The sequence below is a fragment of the Triticum urartu genome, chromosome 2A (genome assembly GCF_056163025.1).
Source record: "Triticum urartu cultivar PI428250 chromosome 2A, HENAU_Tu73, whole genome shotgun sequence".
NCBI classification, from domain to species: domain Eukaryota; kingdom Viridiplantae; phylum Streptophyta; class Magnoliopsida; order Poales; family Poaceae; genus Triticum; species Triticum urartu.
Window position 1 is genome coordinate 408,821,249 of NC_141874.1, and position 19,654 is coordinate 408,840,902.

Here is a 19,654-nt window from a genome sequence, read left to right on the forward strand (position 1 = left end):
AAATAGTGCATCACGTAAAGTTATAACTAGAAGGGGTCAGAACATCTTTAGTAGGGTGAGCGACCTTATTGATCCTATCACAAATCACTGGGATGTGGATTTAGTGAGGCAGACCTTTTGGCAAGTGGATGTTCAAAGGATTCTTGCTATACCTTTATCATCTTCTGGCATGCAAGATTTTGTTGCTTGGAACCTGACTCGTACAAACACCTTTTCTGTGCGCTCAGCTTATTATGCAGAATGGGAGGGCCAATATGGCCAAAGGTTAAATAGAGGATATCAAGCTTTTGGTATCAAACCACATCCAATTTGGGATAAAATCTGGGGTCTCAAAGTGCCTGCGAAGGTAAAAATCTTTTTTTGGAGAGTTATGCATAATACTATTCCTTGTCGGGTTGCTCTGGCGAATCGTCATATTAAAGTGAGCGGGCAATGCCCAGTCTGTGAGATTGGAGCGGAAGATATTAAGCATCTCCTGTTCAAGTGTAGCCGAGCAAAGCACGTATGGCAAGCACTGGGTATTGATGACTTAATTGAGAAATTTTGTCTTGCTCATCGCCCTGGACAGTCTATTCTAGAGGAATTGTTGTACTCAAGCCCTGGCCAGTCTATGATTTTGGGACAAGCCCCATTGGCAGAGCTTGTTGCAGTGGCATGTTGGTATTTATGGTGGGAAAGAAGGCAAATTAGTCGTAATATTCAGGTGCAGTCCCCAGAAAGATCTGCGATAGCAATCAAGGTGTTATCTTCAAACTTCAGGTCTGCTACCGTTCCTAATGCAAGGGTGAGAAAGGAGAGATGGGCTCCTCCAACAGGTGATTGTGTCAAGATAAATGTTGATGCTTCCTTTGACCCAGACATTCTGAGGGGAACTACAGGTGCAGTCATTCGTGATAAAAAGGGGAAGTTCATTGCCGCGTGTAATGCACGTTTGGATATGGTTCAAGATGTTTTGTCGGCTGAAGCTTTGGCGCTCAAACACGGCCTGTTCTTAGCTGAATCCATGGGTTGTAATAGAGTCGTTGTGAGTTCTGATAATACTGAATTAATATAAATTATGAAGAACGAGAGGCCCCCTACAGGTATTGCTGCAGCGATTTATCATGATTGTTTTTCTATGGAGTCAGACTTTGTTAGGGTTAAGTATAAGCATGCGAATACGGAAACAAATTCTGTAGCTCATGAACTGGCCCAGTTAGCTAAATTCCAGACCAGTAGGGTCTGGATGGATGATCCTCCCCCCTCTATTGTACCTCTCATGGTGCATGATGTAACATTATTATCTATTGAATAAAGAGGTCTTTTTTGAGGTAAAAAAAATAGTCCCAAACTTGTAAAACTAGACCAAGCCATACCTCAATTCGCATCCAATGTGATATTTTAGTCCCAGGTCAATGAGAACTCGCCAATTGGCTGGGCCGGTCAGCGCGCGCAGTTTTGCACAAAACCCCCTGCTGTTTGCCTAAATCAACCCGCACTCGCCCCCCCCCCCCCCCCCCCCCCCCCCCCCCACACCCACACACACACACACCTGAATTAAGGGACTGTTTGGTTCATGTCCACGTTTTAATCTGCCTAGCCTGGAGCTTGCCTGGAGCCTGCTTGGGATGTGTTTGGTTACTGACCTGGGATTTTTCTGCCTGGTGAAGTTGCCTGGGTACGCTGCCTGCCTCCAGGCGTAGCAAATCGGACGCCTGGCCCTCTCCCCAACCTGCCTGGGCAAGGTGACCCTACTTATAATTTACTATACCCCGTAATATATGGGCAAAGCATTTTCCCCTCCACATCCACTCACGTTTCCCCTCCCCATAGCTCACAATCTTCTCTCTCTTTGGGATTGTTCTTGAGAGAAGGGGAGAAGGAATTGCATGGGAAATTGATTATTGGCTTTGATTCTTCTTTCCCCCAACAATATTTCTAGTTCCTAGTCAGATCTGGTGAAATCGTGAAGGTGAGACTGCAATTTTTACCCTATCATGTGTGCCACGATTTGCTGCCCCCTTCTCTGTTTATTTGTTCTTGTGATTAGAACTTGCTAGCATGAACGCATCTAGTGCTTCTTTTCATTTGGCTTCTTTTTTTTACTTGATTGGAAGCTACAACCTTCCAGATCTGAAGAAACCTCTTACTAGAGTAATAATCTAGCAGTACTTTGCATATACGTGTGCACGCATGTAATCTTAAATCTGGCATAGAACAATCTCTCTATTATTGGTTCTACTGACTACATATACGTACATCTCACTTGTTTCTTATACATTTATTTCATCTAATATCCAGATGTATACGGAATCTGTCCATTATGTTATCAAGAAACGACGGACGTTAGGTGTTCTAGCTGTAATGTTGGCCATTGTCCGGTGGCGTCGTCGACGTAGACATTACAGTCTTAGAATGTCTCGAAGAAAGTATGGGCCATTGGTTGATAGAGATCTGGAGAGGCAAAAAAAGTTGAATGACCTGTACAATTCAACCGATAAAAATTGCATCAGTCAACTCCGGACGACGGGGTCGCTGCGCAGTGGGTTTGATGATGTGAACAAACAAGTAATGCTCTCCCAATCTACTCTAGATGGCTTATCGGTAATTATCTCATACAAATTATCTATTTGTCGAGTGTTCAACTACTGATGTGGAACTAACAATAAAATTCATGTAGGCCAATGATCGTGGAATTCTCTCTAAACCGATTCAGTTCTACGACAAGTTGAAGGAATTATTTAGTGGCTCGTCGGCAGATGGCTCTTTTATGCAAGACCCTTTCTCTGCAGCTGAAACTGACAATGATGATAAGGTAAAAGATGACATGATGAATGATATGTCCACCTTTGATGAAGCCAAGGGTCCAACAGGTCATGACTCGGATAAATTAGATACAGATAGTGATGATTGTGAAGCGGTGGCTGCTCTTGCTGCAACTGATAGTCAAGTTTCCTCGTCCAATGTTGCGGCTCTAAAGCCTAACAAGAAAAGTTTCAAAAAAAGTGCAAAGCCAAATACTCTGCCACCACCACAAAATGATAAAGCTAAAAGGTCAAAGCCAAGATCATCTCAAGCATCACAAGATGACACTAATATGGATGTGCTGCTCACAAGTACTTTGATAGGCATACGAGAAACCCTTGCAAGTCCAGTACAGACTGTAGCCCCAAAGGACCCAAATGCTCCTTTATGGGACATGCTCAAGAAGATTCCGTTGCCACCTGATGAGAGGATGTCGGTCGGGATGCATCTATGCAAGCCAGAATTTGCAGTCCATCGAGGTTTTCTTGTCAGCATGGGTCAAGAATACCTGGAGCATTGGGTGTATACATACTTATCTGACAATTATCCTGCTGGCAAACGTGTCGGCGATGATCTTGTTGGTAACCTTGGAAACAAAGATCCTGCTAGTAACCTTGGCGATGATCCTGCTGTTAACTCTAGCCCTTTCTGAGTAAGATTGATTGGTGGTCTACCATATTGTTGGATCCTTTTGGTTGCAAAACACTAGTTTCTAAGTAGTCAATGACTAGCTTTTGGCTATGCACAACTGATGTCTAAGTAATGGCTAATGGTGGTATTATTTTGCTACAGCCTTCTGCTTAGTTTCCAAGTAGTATCAGCATGCATGATATAATTATTAGATGCTAATGTGAAAGCTGTGTTGCTTTCTGACTTGGATAAGTTTCTAGGTAGTATTAGGATGAATACATAATTAGACTTCTGGTTATGTTAATCCCACAAGGATAATTTGTGTATCTCTTGCATTCCAGATGTGCTGGACAATGAGTATTAATCAAATGTAATGCACTGTGGTTATTCAACAGCAATGTTGTTGTGTATCGTCAGAGTTATAAAATCATTTGCCTTCAGTGTTATGCTTATGAAACTTCAGATTATTATTACTTTTTTGCTTATCAAATTATTTGGCTTTGTTATGCTTTTGAAAAGTCAGACCATATTTATTTATATTTATATTTAGCATATGCATATCGGTGATCTCCAATCCCAGGCAATATAGCAACCAAACACTGCCTGGGCCATTTATCCACACAGGCACGTTCCCAGGTCAGCAACCAAACGTAGCCTAGAAACATGGTCGTGCCTGGCCAGGCATTTTTTGCTGAGATGTCCAGGCAACTCCCAGGCAGCTATTTTGCCCAGGCAAACCAGTGAGGACACGATCCAAACACACCCTTAATTCAGGTGGGGGTGAGTGCGGGTGGAATCAGGCAAACGGCAGTGGGTTTTGTGCAAAACTGTGCGCGCTGACCGGCCCAGCCAATTGACGAGTTCTTATTGGCCTGTGACTAAAACATCACATTGGATGCAAGTTGAGGTATGGCTTGGTCTAGTTTTGCAAGTTTGGGACTAAATCATCACATTGAATGCAAGTTAGGATACCTGGGGTGCTATTACCTCCAACCGAAAACCGTCCACCCCACCCATCGACGTGTGGGGACAAACCAAGAGCAGGGCCAGCTGCAGTGTAAGAGACAGCGTGCAACGTTTGCCTGGGTGAATCATCCTTTTATCCAACGAATAAAGCGAGGAAACGTCCACACCCAGACCTAAACAAGCACCCAAGAAACTGTCAGATGGGACCAGGTGTAGGTAGGGCCCAGCCGCAGTAGCCAAACACATGCATGTAAGATCAAGGCGAGTACACAAACAAGGGAGGTAAAAGCACCCCAGGTACCTTAACTTGCATGGAACGTGATGATTTAGTCCCAAACTTGCAAAATGCAACTCCATCATACCCCAACTTGCATTGGATGTGACGATTTGGTCCCGGATCCATCACAGCGCGACAATTGGCAGCCACGTGGCCGGCCCGATCATGGCATGCACTTTTGCAAAAACACCCTGCCATCTTTTCTAATTAATCCGCAATACAAATCTGTCTGAAGTTTCACACTGGATCTGAAACGGAGGAAGTGGTTGGTAAATATTGACTCCTCTTGATCTAAAGTAAACGGTGGTAACATCACTTTTTCTTTGTAGAAGGAAAATGTTCAGAGTTACAGTAAGCTTTTTTTTATTTCACTTCACTTTTTTGTGGGAAGAATTTTATTTCACTTCTCAGGGCAGGGGGTAGTCAGAGCTGGGCAGGGGGTAGTCAGAGTTGAGTTGAGACGTGCTTGGAAGCCCATGTGACATAAAATAATTCTATTATAACAGGAGACTTGCCTTCTGCTTTTTGACTCTCTCACACACCTATGAACCCCCAGTCGATGGCATGGCCATGTGCAGTTTGGTGTTTGTGTCATGATTCTAACTACTCCCTCCGTCTCCAAATGTAAGACTTTTTTGACACTATAATAGTGGCAAAAAAACGTTTTACATTTTGAGACAGAGAGAGTAGTTGTTTAGTTGATTTCCACTGAACCAGATCTTAACTTCCAGTTTGGCGTGTGTGTCATTATTTCCAGCTTGGTTAGCTCCACCATCATCCTTATGTTTGGTTTGTTGTTTCCTGTTCTCCCAGTTTCGTACCTTCTCCAGCCAGTTGATCTTGCTTCTTTCTTTATCGCAGAGATGAGACCTTGTTATGCCATCCCTATCGTTTGGCAGGGCCGTCTCCAAGAATTTGGGGGCCCGGGATGAAATGCAAATATGACCTTCTTTTTAAAAAGTTTCATGGTCAAGTAACTCTCCCTTGATTGTAGAATTTGAGATGTGTCCACATTTAGAAATACACCTAATATCAATGCCAAAAAGTGAACGTACCAAACTGATCTCATGTTGATCTTATACCTATATATATAATAAAAGCATCATCCGGCTAGTATCAATTCTGCTACAGTTTGCGCATTGTAGACAACTAGTACTACTAGAAAATCTACCGTGGTAATTAGGAATAGGAGCGCTGGCTACAACTAACGGGAAAAAAAATCTAGTAGCGCATGATGAAAAAATCTTGTCACATGATTGATCCGTTCATAGGCTTACCAAATCTAACAGAACGGCAAAACTGACAAACGGAGCAGGCGGTAGCCGGTGGATGAACAAGTAATTGGCTTGTGTACTGTGTTTGTACTCAGATCGGTGCACCGGCCGGTGAGATCGTCCGTACCCTCGTATAGGAAGCGAGCCGAACATGTACTGCGGGCAGACATAGCGATTGGTGTCGGCGGTAGGCAGGCGATCAAAGCCGCAAATAAAACCTACTGGAGAAATAGCGATTGGACGTCTGGCAAGCAATCAATCGTAGGCCTGCTTGAACTCCGTATGATGATAATGGGCTGGATTATTGGCCGCTTTTTCCAAATTAAACTTTACCTAATGTTGTTACCACATGAATGGAAGGCGTTTCATGGAGGGAAAGAAAAGCTGCAGAAGCCGGAGATCAAGGAAAGATGGGTGCCACCGGAGGAGGGTTGGGTTAAGGCAAATTTTGATGGAGCTGTTTACAAACAAGGAGCAATGTGTGATGTAGGTGCTGTCCTACGGGATCATTCAGGAGCTTTTAGATCTGTTACTTGTCATCTCTTTGATGGAATCGCCGATCCGGAGGTTGCTGAAATTTATGCTTGCAAACGAGCTCCACAGGTGGCGGCCGAACTCAACACATCCAAGCTGCTGTTGGAGACGGACTGTGCTAATCTAGCATAAGGTGTTGTGTGCGCAAGAGGAAACTCTCTCTACAGTTGGACCCCTGGTGGAGGAGATCAAGGAGAGGATGAAAATGTTCCAAGAAGTGAAAAGTGTCTTGGGTTAGGCGTAGTGTTAATGCTGCCGCGGATAAGTTAGCTAAAGTAGGGTTAAGCGATAGACTGTGTAAGGTTTGGTTTGTTGTTCCCCCAGATTGTATTCTGGGCATTGTGTCGGACGAGATTCCTAATCTCCTTTAATTAGTCAATAAAGTGGCAGTAGTTGATCCTAAAAAAAGATGATATATTGTCTCACTTGAGCGAAATGTACGAATGGTCACGGTTTGTCTCTGGCCACGGCCAAAGAGGAACTACAGAGTAAAAGAGAAAATCCTAACACTAGAGACCGGTACGCTGGAGATTTGAGATGCAAGTTGATCAGACAATCCGCACCGGCCCTTGATGTGCACAATGGGAATGATTCAGTTGATGTTAAGAACTGTGATTTTGCAGCCAACACAGTACAATTAATCTATCAGCGCAGAAAAGTCAGACCCTAAATAGACTCGAAGCTACACATAAGTCATAGTCGGTCATGCTTCCTGTTGGCATAGTTACAGTGGGGAATTTTATGAATACAGAGTTTCAGATCCGCAAGTTAATTAGACAAGACGGCAGGGTGTTTTTTGTAAAAGTCCAGGCGAGGACCGGTCTGGCCACATGTCTGCCAATTGTCGCGTTGTGATAGGTCCGGGACCGAATCGTCACATCCAGTGCAAGTTAGGGTATGGTGGAGTTGTATTTTGCAAGTTTAGGACTAAATCATCACATTCCATACAAATTAAGGTACCTGGGATGCTTTTACCTCCAAACAAGAATACACCCCTCACCTCGGACTCTCGCCTGATATGACAGTACCCACCCACGTCGCCCTGCCCGGTCAGCCAATCGCATCGCATGCAACGCTCAACCACTCAGGAACTGAGGTAGCGCACGCCAACGAGCGACCCAACACGAGATGGACCTGAGCACAAGGGTGGCCCAGTCGTTATCTACTCTAATCCAAACACACAATGTACAGAAAAATGAACGTCCAGATGTTTACCAGGGAGACAAAAAAGTACAGGTAAGTGGACAGCAGTGCAAATTATGCCGGCCGGATGAATTGGAAAACGCAGATGCCCCAGTTAGGCGGGTTGCATAGCGGGATTTATATATTTAATAGATGGCTTAGATTATAATTTAGACTCGGGGTTTCTTGTATTGTGTAGCCATCGCTACAATTCGCATCTACGAGACATGTAGGACTACCTCCTTGTCAGATCCACAGTGGAACCCCAACTTTTCATCTAGTTCATGTGCTCAATTTATTATCCGCAATTTCGGATTGCACTTCACCTTTGTTTTTGTCGGTTCTTCGGTTGCTTGCAGGAACTCGAGCCTCGTTGTTCAGGTTGATCGTGCCTACGGTAAGGTCAATAACCATCGGAGATTGGTTTAGTGATTGTCGAGGCGTACCGTCGGGTATGGTATAGCCAGATCGTCAAGGTCAAAATCCACCAAATCGATAATTATCCCCACTTTCGTCAAAAGATCGGGCCGCTGTCACATCAGTTTATATTCTATACTATAACTGCTATGATCCTGGAATATGCAATTCGGTGGAAAATTCATATGCACGTGTGGAATGGTAAACAGTTAAGTAAAAAGTTCATAGTCTTTGCCTATAGGACTAGCTCAAGTGTTTTTGGTGATCATGTTTTCCAGATCTTAGGATATCATTAAGTGTAATGATAGTCCTAAAACAACATTGAGATTGTGACATTGGAAGACCAATCATATTGAATCGACCCAGACTTGTTTGTTGTGACTTGGATTAATATTGTCTTTATTCAATTGCAATAACACGGAGTGTTAACATGTGATCTTGTTCCTCAGACCATGAGAGTATCATGGTCATTTCTCAACATACGACGGGCTTTGGGGTTGCTCAAACGTCACCTGAAACACGGTGATCATAACGACAACTTACAGGTTCATCGGAAAGTTTGACAAGTGGCCAGATAGCTCAAGAGTGGGATTTGCTCCTCCGATGATGGAGAGATATTCTTAGGTCCCTCTCGGTGTGACGGCGTCAATCATCGTATGGCCAGACACAAGTGACTTCGTCACAGGGATGCCGGAACATAATAACGAGAAAGAAGAACAAAAGTTCGGTAACGAGAATTCAGTATAGTGAGCATAGTAATGACTCGGAGGATACCGATGCATCCCAGGTTTTGTGAAGTATCTTGAAGCAAAGGGAACATCACATAATAATCAAAGGCTCACTCGAATATCATTCGTGTACTCACAGGGACCGATATGGACATCCGCGGTCCCGCTGTTAGTCATTGAACGAACGGTTTCGTTCATGTCTGCGTGTTCCCAAACCTATGGGGTCACAAACTTAAGGCAATCACAATCTACTGAGTGTTAGTAGGATGGGAGTCGTGAGAATATATTTGTGAAATTATTTCATGAATATTTGGAATAGTTCCGAGAGAATCCGGAAGCATTTCGGGGTCATCGGAAGGGTTTTAGTGAGTATCAGGTAATAACAGGTATTACCGATAAATTATATATATATATATGTGGAAAAAGTTTCCGGAGATGTTAAATAAATATATATATATAGTGGTCTAGAAGTATTTAGAGCATTTTATATTTAATTTAAATATCAACGGGCCTAAAAACACCAAAGATGTCGAAGGCAACTTGGGCCATAAAGGCCCAAGTGGGGGAAAGGAGGCCGAACTAGAAGAGGAGGAGGACTCATACTCGTCCTCCCTGGCTAGCGCACCAAGGGGGAAACTTTCCCCCTTTGGTGGGAGCCCTCCGTCTCCCCTCTATCCTATATAAACATGAGGATTTGTGCTCTTTTGGATCTACAATTTTTGGAGCCTCCTTTGGTTCTTCTAGTTCTAGTCCTAGTTGGTCCTAGTTGACTAATTGAAGCTAGAGTAATCCTCTTGTACTCATAATTATAAGCCCTGTGTGGTTCTAATCTCCTCCTTCTAATTCTTCGGTGATGATTAGCTCTGGATGGCGAAATGCTGCTGGATCTTGAAGGTTGCATGCTTGCGGGACTGTTTGTGGGCGGTTCGTGGGATCGTTCATCGACGCAATAAGCTTGAGGGACACGTCTTTGTATTGTTGCCACTAAGGATAAACAATGGGGTTTAATCTTATTGCTATATTTCTTTCTGTCTACATTATGTCATCTTGCTTATTGCGTTCATTTGTTTCTTGCAAACTTAATACTTTGAGATGCATGATGGATAGCGGTCTCCGGGTGGAGTAATAGTAGTATATGCAACTGAATCAACGGTCTACTTATCATAGACGTAATGCCTACGTGAGATAATGCCATGAACTATCATAGTTATAAATTGCCCTATTATGTCAATTACCCAACAGTAATTTGTCTACCATGCCACTACCTATTTTTGAGATGCCACTAGTGAACTTATGGCCCCATGTGTTGGGGAACGTTGCAGAAAACAAAAAAAAATTCCTACGGTTTCACCAAGATCCATCTAGAAGTTCATCTAGCAATGAGTGATTAGATGCATCTACGTACCTTGTAGATCGCGAGCGGAAGCGTTCAAAGAACGGGGATGATGTAGTCGAACACGACGTGATTCAAATCACCGATGATCTTAGCACCGAACGGACGGTGCCTCCGCGTTCAACACACGTACAGAACGGATGACGTCTCCTCCTTTCTTGATCCAGCAAGGGGGGAAGAGAGGTTGATGAAGATCCAGCAACACGACGGCGTGGTGGTGGATGCAGGGCGTCACAGTAGCAGGGCTTCGCCTATACTGCGAGAGAGAGACGTAACGGGGAGAGAGGAAGCACCAAAGGCTGAGGTATGAAATCCCTCCTCTCCCCCACTATATATAGGAGGGCCAAGGGGGGGTGCGCAGCCTAGGAGATCCAATCTCCTAGGTGCGGCGGCCAGGGGAGGGTTTCCCTCCCCCCCAAGGCACCTCGGGGTGCCTTCCACCACTTGGACTCCTCCGTGGTGGAAACCCTAGGCGCATGGGCCTAGTAGGGCTGGTTCCCTTGGCCCATATAGGCCAAGGCGCACCCCCTACAGCCCATGTGCCCCCCCGGGACAGGTGGCCCCACCCGGTGGGCCCCCGGGACCCCTCCGGTGGTCCCGGTACAATACCGATAACCCCGAAACTTGTCCCGATGGCCGAAACAGCACTTCCTATATATAATTCTTTACCTCCGGACCATTCCGGAACTCCTCGTGACGTCCGGGATCTCATCCGGGACTCCGAACAACATTCGGATTACTGCATATACATATCTTCATAACCCTAGCGTCACCGAACCTTAAGTGTGTAGACCCTACGGGTTCGGGAGACAAGCAGACATGACCGAGACGACTCTCCGGTCAATAACCAACAGCGGGATCTGGATACCCATGATGGCTCCCACATGCTCCATGATGATCTCATCGGATGAACCACGATGTCGAGGATTAATCAACCCCGTATACAATTCCCTTTGTCAATCGGTATGTTACTTGCCCGAGACTCGATCGTCGGTATCCCAATACCTTGTTCAATCTCGTTACCGGCAAGTCACTTTACTCGTACCATAAAATCTAACAGAACGGCAAAACTGACAAATGGAGCAGGCGGTAGCCGGTGGATGAACAAGTAATTGGCTTGTGTACTGTGTTTGTACTCAGATCGGTGCACCGGCCGGTGAGATCGTCCGTACCCTCGTATAGGAAGCGAGCCGAACATGTACTGCGGGCAGACATAGCGATTGGTGTCGGCGGTAGGCAGGCGATCAAAGCCGCAAATAAAACCTACTGGAGAAATAGCGATTGGACGTCTGGCAAGCAATCAATCGTAGGCCTGCTTGAACTCCGTATGATGATAATGGGCTGGATTATTGGCCGCTTTTTCCAAATTAAACTTTACCTAATGTTGTTACCACATGAATGGAAGGCGTTTCATGGAGGGAAAGAAAAGCTGCAGAAGCCGGAGATCAAGGAAAGATGGGTGCCACCGGAGGAGGGTTGGGTTAAGGCAAATTTTGATGGAGCTGTTTACAAACAAGGAGCAATGCGTGATGTAGGTGCTGTCCTACGGGATCATTCAGGAGCTTTTAGATCTGTTACTTGTCATCTCTTTGATGGAATCGCCGATCCGGAGGTTGCTGAAATTTATGCTTGCAAACGAGCTCCACAGGTGGCGGCCGAACTCAACACATCCAAGCTGCTGTTGGAGACGGACTGTGCTAATCTAGCATAAGGTGTTGTGTGCGCAAGAGGAAACTCTCTCTACAGTTGGACCCCTGGTGGAGGAGATCAAGGAGAGGATGAAAATGTTCCAAGAAGTGAAAAGTGTCTTGGGTTAGGCGTAGTGTTAATGCTACCGCGGATAAGTTAGCTAAAGTAGGGTTAAGCGATAGACTGTGTAAGGTTTGGTTTGTTGTTCCCCCAGATTGTATTCTGGGCATTGTGTCGGACGAGATTCCTAATCTCCTTTAATTAGTCAATAAAGTGGCAGTAGTTGATCCTAAAAAAAGATGATATATTGTCTCACTTGAGCGAAATGTACGAATGGTCACGGTTTGTCTCTGGCCACGGCCAAAGAGGAACTACAGAGTAAAAGAGAAAATCCTAACACTAGAGACCGGTACGCTGGAGATTTGAGATGCAAGTTGATTAGACAATCCGCACCGGCCCTTGATGTGCACAATGGGAATGATTCAGTTGATGTTAAGAACTGTGATTTTGCAGCCAACACAGTACAATTAATCTATCAGCGCAGAAAAGTCAGACCCTAAATAGACTCGAAGCTACACATAAGTCATAGTCGGTCATGCTTCCTGTTGGCATAGTTACAGTGGGGAATTTTATGAATACAGAGTTTCAGATCCGCAAGTTAATTAGACAAGACGGCAGGGTGTTTTTTGTAAAAGTCCAGGCGAGGACCGGTCTGGCCACATGTCTGCCAATTGTCGCGTTGTGATAGGTCCGGGACCGAATCGTCACATCCAGTGCAAGTTAGGGTATGGTGGAGTTGTATTTTGCAAGTTTAGGACTAAATCATCACATTCCATACAAATTAAGGTACCTGGGATGCTTTTACCTCCAAACAAGAATACACCCCTCACCTCGGACTCTCGCCTGATATGACAGTACCCACCCACGTCGCCCTGCCCGGTCAGCCAATCGCATCGCATGCAACGCTCAACCACTCAGGAACTGAGGTAGCGCACGCCAACGAGCGACCCAACACGAGATGGACCTGAGCACAAGGGTGGCCCAGTCGTCATCTACTCTAATCCAAACACACAATGTACAGAAAAATGAACGTCCAGATGTTTACCAGGGAGACAAAAAAGTACAGGTAAGTGGACAGCAGTGCAAATTATGCCGGCCGGATGAATTGGAAAACGCAGATGCCCCAGTTAGGCGGGTTGCATAGCGGGATTTATATATTCAATAGATGGCTTAGATTATAATTTAGACTCGGGGTTTCTTGTATTGTGTAGCCATCGCTAAAATTCGCATCTACGAGACATGTAGGACTACCTCCTTGTCAGATCCACAGTGGAACCCCAACTTTTCATCTAGTTCATGTGCTCAATTTATTATCCGCAATTTCGGATTGCACTTCACCTTTGTTTTTGTCGGTTCTTCGGTTGTTTGCAGGAACTCGAGCCTCGTTGTTCAGGTTGATCGTGCCTACGGTAAGGTCAATAACCATCGGAGATTGGTTTAGTGATTGTCGAGGCGTACCGTCGGGTATGGTATAGCCAGATCGTCAAGGTCAAAATCCACCAAATCGATAATTATCCCCACTTTCGTCAAAAGATCGGGCCGCTGTCACATCAGTTTATATTCTATACTATAACTGCTATGATCCTGGAATATGCAATTCGGTGGAAAATTCATATGCACGTGTGGAATGGTAAACAGTTAAGTAAAAAGTTCATAGTCTTTGCCTATAGGACTAGCTCAAGTGTTTTTGGTGATCATGTTTTCCAGATCTTAGGATATCATTAAGTGTAATGATAGTCCTAAAACAACATTGAGATTGTGACATTGGAAGACCAATCATATTGAATCGACCCAGACTTGTTTGTTGTGACTTGGATTAATATTGTCTTTATTCAATTGCAATAACACGGAGTGTTAACATGTGATCTTGTTCCTCAGACCATGAGAGTATCATGGTCATTTCTCAACATACGACGGGCTTTGGGGTTGCTCAAACGTCACCTGAAACACGGTGATCATAACGACAACTTACAGGTTCATCGGAAAGTTTGACAAGTGGCCAGATAGCTCAAGAGTGGGATTTGCTCCTCCGATGATGGAGAGATATTCTTAGGTCCCTCTCGGTGTGACGGCGTCAATCATCGTATGGCCAGACACAAGTGACTTCGTCACAGGGATGCCGGAACATAATAACGAGAAAGAAGAACAAAAGTTCGGTAACGAGAATTCAGTATAGTGAGCATAGTAATGACTCGGAGGATACCGATGCATCCCAGGTTTTGTGAAGTATCTTGAAGCAAAGGGAACATCACATAATAATCAAAGGCTCACTCGAATATCATTCGTGTACTCACAGGGACCGATATGGACATCCGCGGTCCCGCTGTTAGTCATTGAACGAACGGTTTCGTTCATGTCTGCGTGTTCCCAAACCTATGGGGTCACAAACTTAAGGCAATCACAATCTACTGAGTGTTAGTAGGATGGGAGTCGTGAGAATATATTTGTGAAATTATTTCATGAATATTTGGAATAGTTCCGAGAGAATCCGGAAGCATTTCGGGGTCATCGGAAGGGTTTTAGTGAGTATCAGGTAATAACAGGTATTACCGATAAATTATATATATATATATGTGGAAAAAGTTTCCGGAGATGTTAAATAAATATATATATATAGTGGTCTAGAAGTATTTAGAGCATTTTATATTTAATTTAAATATCAACGGGCCTAAAAACACCAAAGATGTCGAAGGCAACTTGGGCCATAAAGGCCCAAGTGGGGGAAAGGAGGCCGAACTAGAAGAGGAGGAGGACTCATACTCGTCCTCCCTGGCTAGCGCACCAAGGGGGAAACTTTCCCCCTTTGGTGGGAGCCCTCCGTCTCCCCTCTATCCTATATAAACATGAGGATTTGTGCTCTTTTGGATCTACAATTTTTGGAGCCTCCTTTGGTTCTTCTAGTTCTAGTCCTAGTTGGTCCTAGTTGACTAATTGAAGCTAGAGTAATCCTCTTGTACTCATAATTATAAGCCCTGTGTGGTTCTAATCTACTCCTTCTAATTCTTCGGTGATGATTAGCTCTGGATGGCGAAATGCTGCTGGATCTTGAAGGTTGCATGCTTGCGGGACTGTTTGTGGGCGGTTCGTGGGATCGTTCATCGACGCAATAAGCTTGAGGGACACGTCTTTGTATTGTTGCCACTAAGGATAAACAATGGGGTTTAATCTTATTGCTATATTTCTTTCTGTCTACATTATGTCATCTTGCTTATTGCGTTCATTTGTTTCTTGCAAACTTAATACTTTGAGATGCATGATGGATAGCGGTCTCCGGGTGGAGTAATAGTAGTATATGCAACTGAATCAACGGTCTACTTATCATAGACGTAATGCCTACGTGAGATAATGCCATGAACTATCATAGTTATAAATTGCCCTATTATGTCAATTACCCAACAGTAATTTGTCTACCATGCCACTACCTATTTTTGAGATGCCACTAGTGAACTTATGGCCCCATGTGTTGGGGAACGTTGCAGAAAACAAAAAAAAATTCCTACGGTTTCACCAAGATCCATCTAGAAGTTCATCTAGCAATGAGTGATTAGATGCATCTACGTACCTTGTAGATCGCGAGCGGAAGCGTTCAAAGAACGGGGATGATGTAGTCGAACACGACGTGATTCAAATCACCGATGATCTTAGCACCGAACGGACGGTGCCTCCGCGTTCAACACACGTACAGAACAGATGACGTCTCCTCCTTTCTTGATCCAGCAAGGGGGGAAGAGAGGTTGATGAAGATCCAGCAACACGACGGCGTGGTGGTGGATGCAGGGCGTCACAGTAGCAGGGCTTCGCCTATACTGCGAGAGAGAGACGTAACGGGGAGAGAGGAAGCACCAAAGGCTGAGGTATGAAATCCCTCCTCTCCCCCACTATATATAGGAGGGCCAAGGGGGGGTGCGCAGCCTAGGAGATCCAATCTCCTAGGTGCGGCGGCCAGGGGAGGGTTTCCCTCCCCCCCAAGGCACCTCGGGGTGCCTTCCACCACTTGGACTCCTCCGTGGTGGAAACCCTAGGCGCATGGGCCTAGTAGGGCTGGTTCCCTTGGCCCATATAGGCCAAGGCGCACCCCCTACAGCCCATGTGGCCCCCCCGGGACAGGTGGCCCCACCCGGTGGGCCCCCGGGACCCCTCCGGTGGTCCCGGTACAATACCGATAACCCCAAAACTTGTCCCGATGGCCGAAACAGCACTTCCTATATATAATTCTTTACCTCCGGACCATTCCGGAACTCCTCGTGACGTCCGGGATCTCATCCGGGACTCCGAACAACATTCGGATTACTGCATATACATATCTTCATAACCCTAGCGTCACCGAACCTTAAGTGTGTAGACCCTACGGGTTCGGGAGACAAGCAGACATGACCGAGACGACTCTCCGGTCAATAACCAACAGCGGGATCTGGATACCCATGATGGCTCCCACATGCTCCATGATGATCTCATCGGATGAACCACGATGTCGAGGATTAATCAACCCCGTATACAATTCCCTTTGTCAATCGGTATGTTACTTGCCCGAGACTCGATCGTCGGTATCCCAATACCTTGTTCAATCTCGTTACCGGCAAGTCACTTTACTCGTACCGTAACGCATGATCCCGTGACCAACCACTTGGTCACCTTGAGCTCATAATGATGATGCATTACCGAGTGGGCCCAGTGATACCTCTCCGTTACATGGAGTGACAAATCCCAGTCTCGATCCGTGTCAACCCAACAGACACTTTCGGAGATACCTGTAATGCACCTTTATAGTCACCCAGTTACGTTGTGACGTTTGATACACCCAAAGCACTCCTACGGTATCCGGGAGTTACACGATCTCATGGTCAAAGGAAAAGATACTTGACATTGGAAAAGCTCTAGCAAACGAACTACATGATCTTTGTGACATGCTTAGGATTGGGTCTTGTCCATCACATCATTCTCCTAATGATGTGATCCCGTTATCAATGACATCCAATGTCCATAGCCAGGAAACCATGACTATCTGTTGATCAACGAGCTAGTCAACTAGAGGCTTACTAGGGACATATTATGGTCTATGTATTCACACGTGTATTACGATTTCCGGATAATACAGTTATAGCATGAATAAAGACAATTATCATGAACAAAGAAATATAATAATAATGCTTTTATTATTGCCTCTAGGGCATATTTCCAACAGTCTCCCACTTGCACTAGAGTCAATAATCTAGTTACATTGTGATGAATCGAACACCCATGGAATTCTGGTGTTGATCATGTTTTGCCCTAGGGAGAGGTTTAGTCAACGGATCTGCTATATTCAGGTCCGTATGTACTTTACAAATCTCTATGTCTCCATCTTGAACATTTTCACGAATGGAGTTGAAGCGACGCTTGATGTGCCTTGTCTTCTTGTGAAACCTGGGCTCCTTGGCAAGTGCAATAGCTCCAGTGTTGTCACAAAAGAGTTTGATTGGCCCCGACGCATTGGGTATGACTCCTAGGTCGGTGATGAACTCCTTCACCCATATAGCTTCATGCGCTGCCTCCGAGGCTGCCATGTACTCCGCTTCACAGGTAGATCCCGCCACGACGCTCTGTTTGCAGCTGCACCAGCTCACTGCTCCACCATTCAACATATACACATATCCGGTTTGTGACTTAGAGTCATCCAGATCTGTGTCGAAGCTAGCGTCGACGTAACCCTTTACGACGAGCTCTTCGTCACCTCCATAAACGAGAAACATGTCCTTTGTCCTTTTCAGGTACTTCAGGATATTCTTGACCGCTGTCCAGTGTTCCTTGCCGGGATTACTTTGGTACCTTCCTACCAAACTTACGGCAAGGTTTACATTAGGTCTGGTACACAGCATGGCATACATAATAGAACCTATGGCTGAGGCATAGGGGATGATACTCATCTCTTCTATCTCTTCTGCCGTGGTCGGGCATTGAGCTGAACTCAATCTCACACCTTGCAAAACAGGCAAGAACCCTTTCTTGGACTGATCCATTTTGAACTTCTTCAAAATCTTATCAAGGTATGTGCTTTGTGAAAGACCTATGAGGCGTCTTGATCTATCCCTATAGATTTTGATGCCTAATATATAAGCAGCTTCTCCAAGGTCCTTCATTGAAAAACTCTTATTCAAGTAGGCCTTGATGCTGTCCAAGAGTTCTATATCATTTCCCATCAAAAGTATGTCATCTACATATAGTATGAGAAATGCTACAGAGCTCCCACTCACTTTCTTGTAAACGCAGGCTTCTCCATAAGTCTGCGTAAACCCAAACGCTTTGATCATCTCATCAAAGCGAATGTTCCAACTCCGAGATGCTTGCACCAGCCCATAAATCGAGCGTTGGAGCTTGCACACCTTGTCAGCATTCTTAGGATCGACAAAACCTTCCGGCTGCATCATATACAACTCTTCCTTAAGGAAACCATTAAGGAATGCCGTTTTGACGTCCATTTGCCATATCTCATAATCGTAGAATGCAGCAATTGCTAACATGATTCGGACGGACTTTAGCTTCGCTACCGGTGAGAAAGTCTCATCGTAGTCAATTCCTTGAACTTGTCGATAACCCTTAGCGACAAGCCGAGCTTTATAGATGGTCACATTACCATCCGCGTCTGTCTTCTTCTTGAAGATCCATTTATTTTCTATGGCTCACCGTTCAACGGGCAAGTCAGTCAAAGTCCATACTTCGTTTTCATACATGGATCCTATCTCGGATTTCATGGCTTCTAGCCATTTGTCGGAATCCGGACCCGCCATTGCTTCTTCATAGTCCATAGGTTCATTGTTGTCTAACAACATGATTTCCAAGACAGGGTTGCCGTACCACTCTGGTGCGGAACGTGTCCTTGTGGACCTTCGAATTTCAGTAGGAGCTTGATCAGAAGTATCTTGATCATCATCAATAACTTCCTCTCTAGTCGGTGCAGGCACCTCAGGAACATTTTCTTGAGTTGCGCCATTTACCGGTTCAAGAGGCAATACTTCATCAAGTTCTACTTTCCTCCCACTTACTTCTTTCGAGAGAAACTCTTTCTCTAGAAAGGACCCATTCTTGGCAACAAAGATCTTGCCTTCGGATCTGAGGTAGAAGGTATACCCATAAGTTTCTTTAGGGTATCCTATGAAGACGCATTTTTCCGACTTGGGTTCGAGCTTTTCAGGCTGAAGTTTTTTGACATAAGCATCGCATCCCCAAACTTTTAGAAACGAAAGCTTAGGTTTCTTCCCAAACCATAATTCATACGGTGTCGTCTCAACGGATTTTGATGGAGCCCTATTTAAAGTGAATGCGGCAGTCTCTAAAGCATAGCCCCAAAAAGATAGCGGTAAATCGGCAAGAGACATCATAGATCGCACCATATCTAATAGAGTGCGATTACGACGTTCGGACACACCGTTACGCTGAGGTGTTCCAGGCGGCGTGAGTTGTGAAACTATTCCACATTTTCTTAAGTGTGTGCCAAATTCGTGACTCAAGTATTCTCCTCCACGATCTGATCGTAGAAACTTGATTTTCCTGTCACGTTGATTCTCAACCTCACTCTGAAATTCTTTGAACTTTTCAAAGGTTTCAGATTTGTGTTTCATTAAGTAGACATACCCATATCTACTCAAGTCATCAGTGAGGGTGAGAACATAACGATAGCCTCCGCGAGCCTCAACACTCATTGGACCGCACACATCAGTATGTATGATTTCCAATAAGTTGGTTG

The 19,654-nt window shown here is 44.9% G+C and overlaps 1 protein-coding gene across 2 annotated transcripts; it reads left to right on the plus strand.

Annotated features, from left to right (window-relative positions):
• Positions 1-1,711: 1,711 nt before the first annotated feature.
• LOC125537535 (uncharacterized) lies at positions 1,712-3,854 on the plus strand. Of its 2 annotated transcripts, none has more exons than XM_048700851.2 (3): positions 1,712-1,951; positions 2,281-2,583; positions 2,660-3,854. In XM_048700851.2, exons 2-3 carry the CDS (start codon positions 2,281-2,283, stop codon positions 3,434-3,436), a joined length of 1,080 nt encoding a protein of 359 aa, XP_048556808.2. In that variant the 5' UTR covers positions 1,712-1,951; the 3' UTR covers positions 3,437-3,854. The 2 variants fall into 2 exon arrangements, with proteins under 2 accessions (XP_048556808.2, XP_048556809.2); XM_048700852.2 differs by having other exon boundaries at positions 2,281-2,547.
• Positions 3,855-19,654: the final 15,800 nt, after the last annotated feature.

Excerpts from the sequence above, each read along its gene's own strand:
- LOC125537535 (XM_048700851.2), top strand. The coding sequence starts at position 2,281 with ATGTATACGGAATCTGTCCATTATGTTATCAAGAAACGACGGACGTTA. Across the intron at positions 2,584-2,659 it reads CTACTCTAGATGGCTTATCG|GCCAATGATCGTGGAATTCT; the intron begins GTAATTATCTCA and ends AAATTCATGTAG.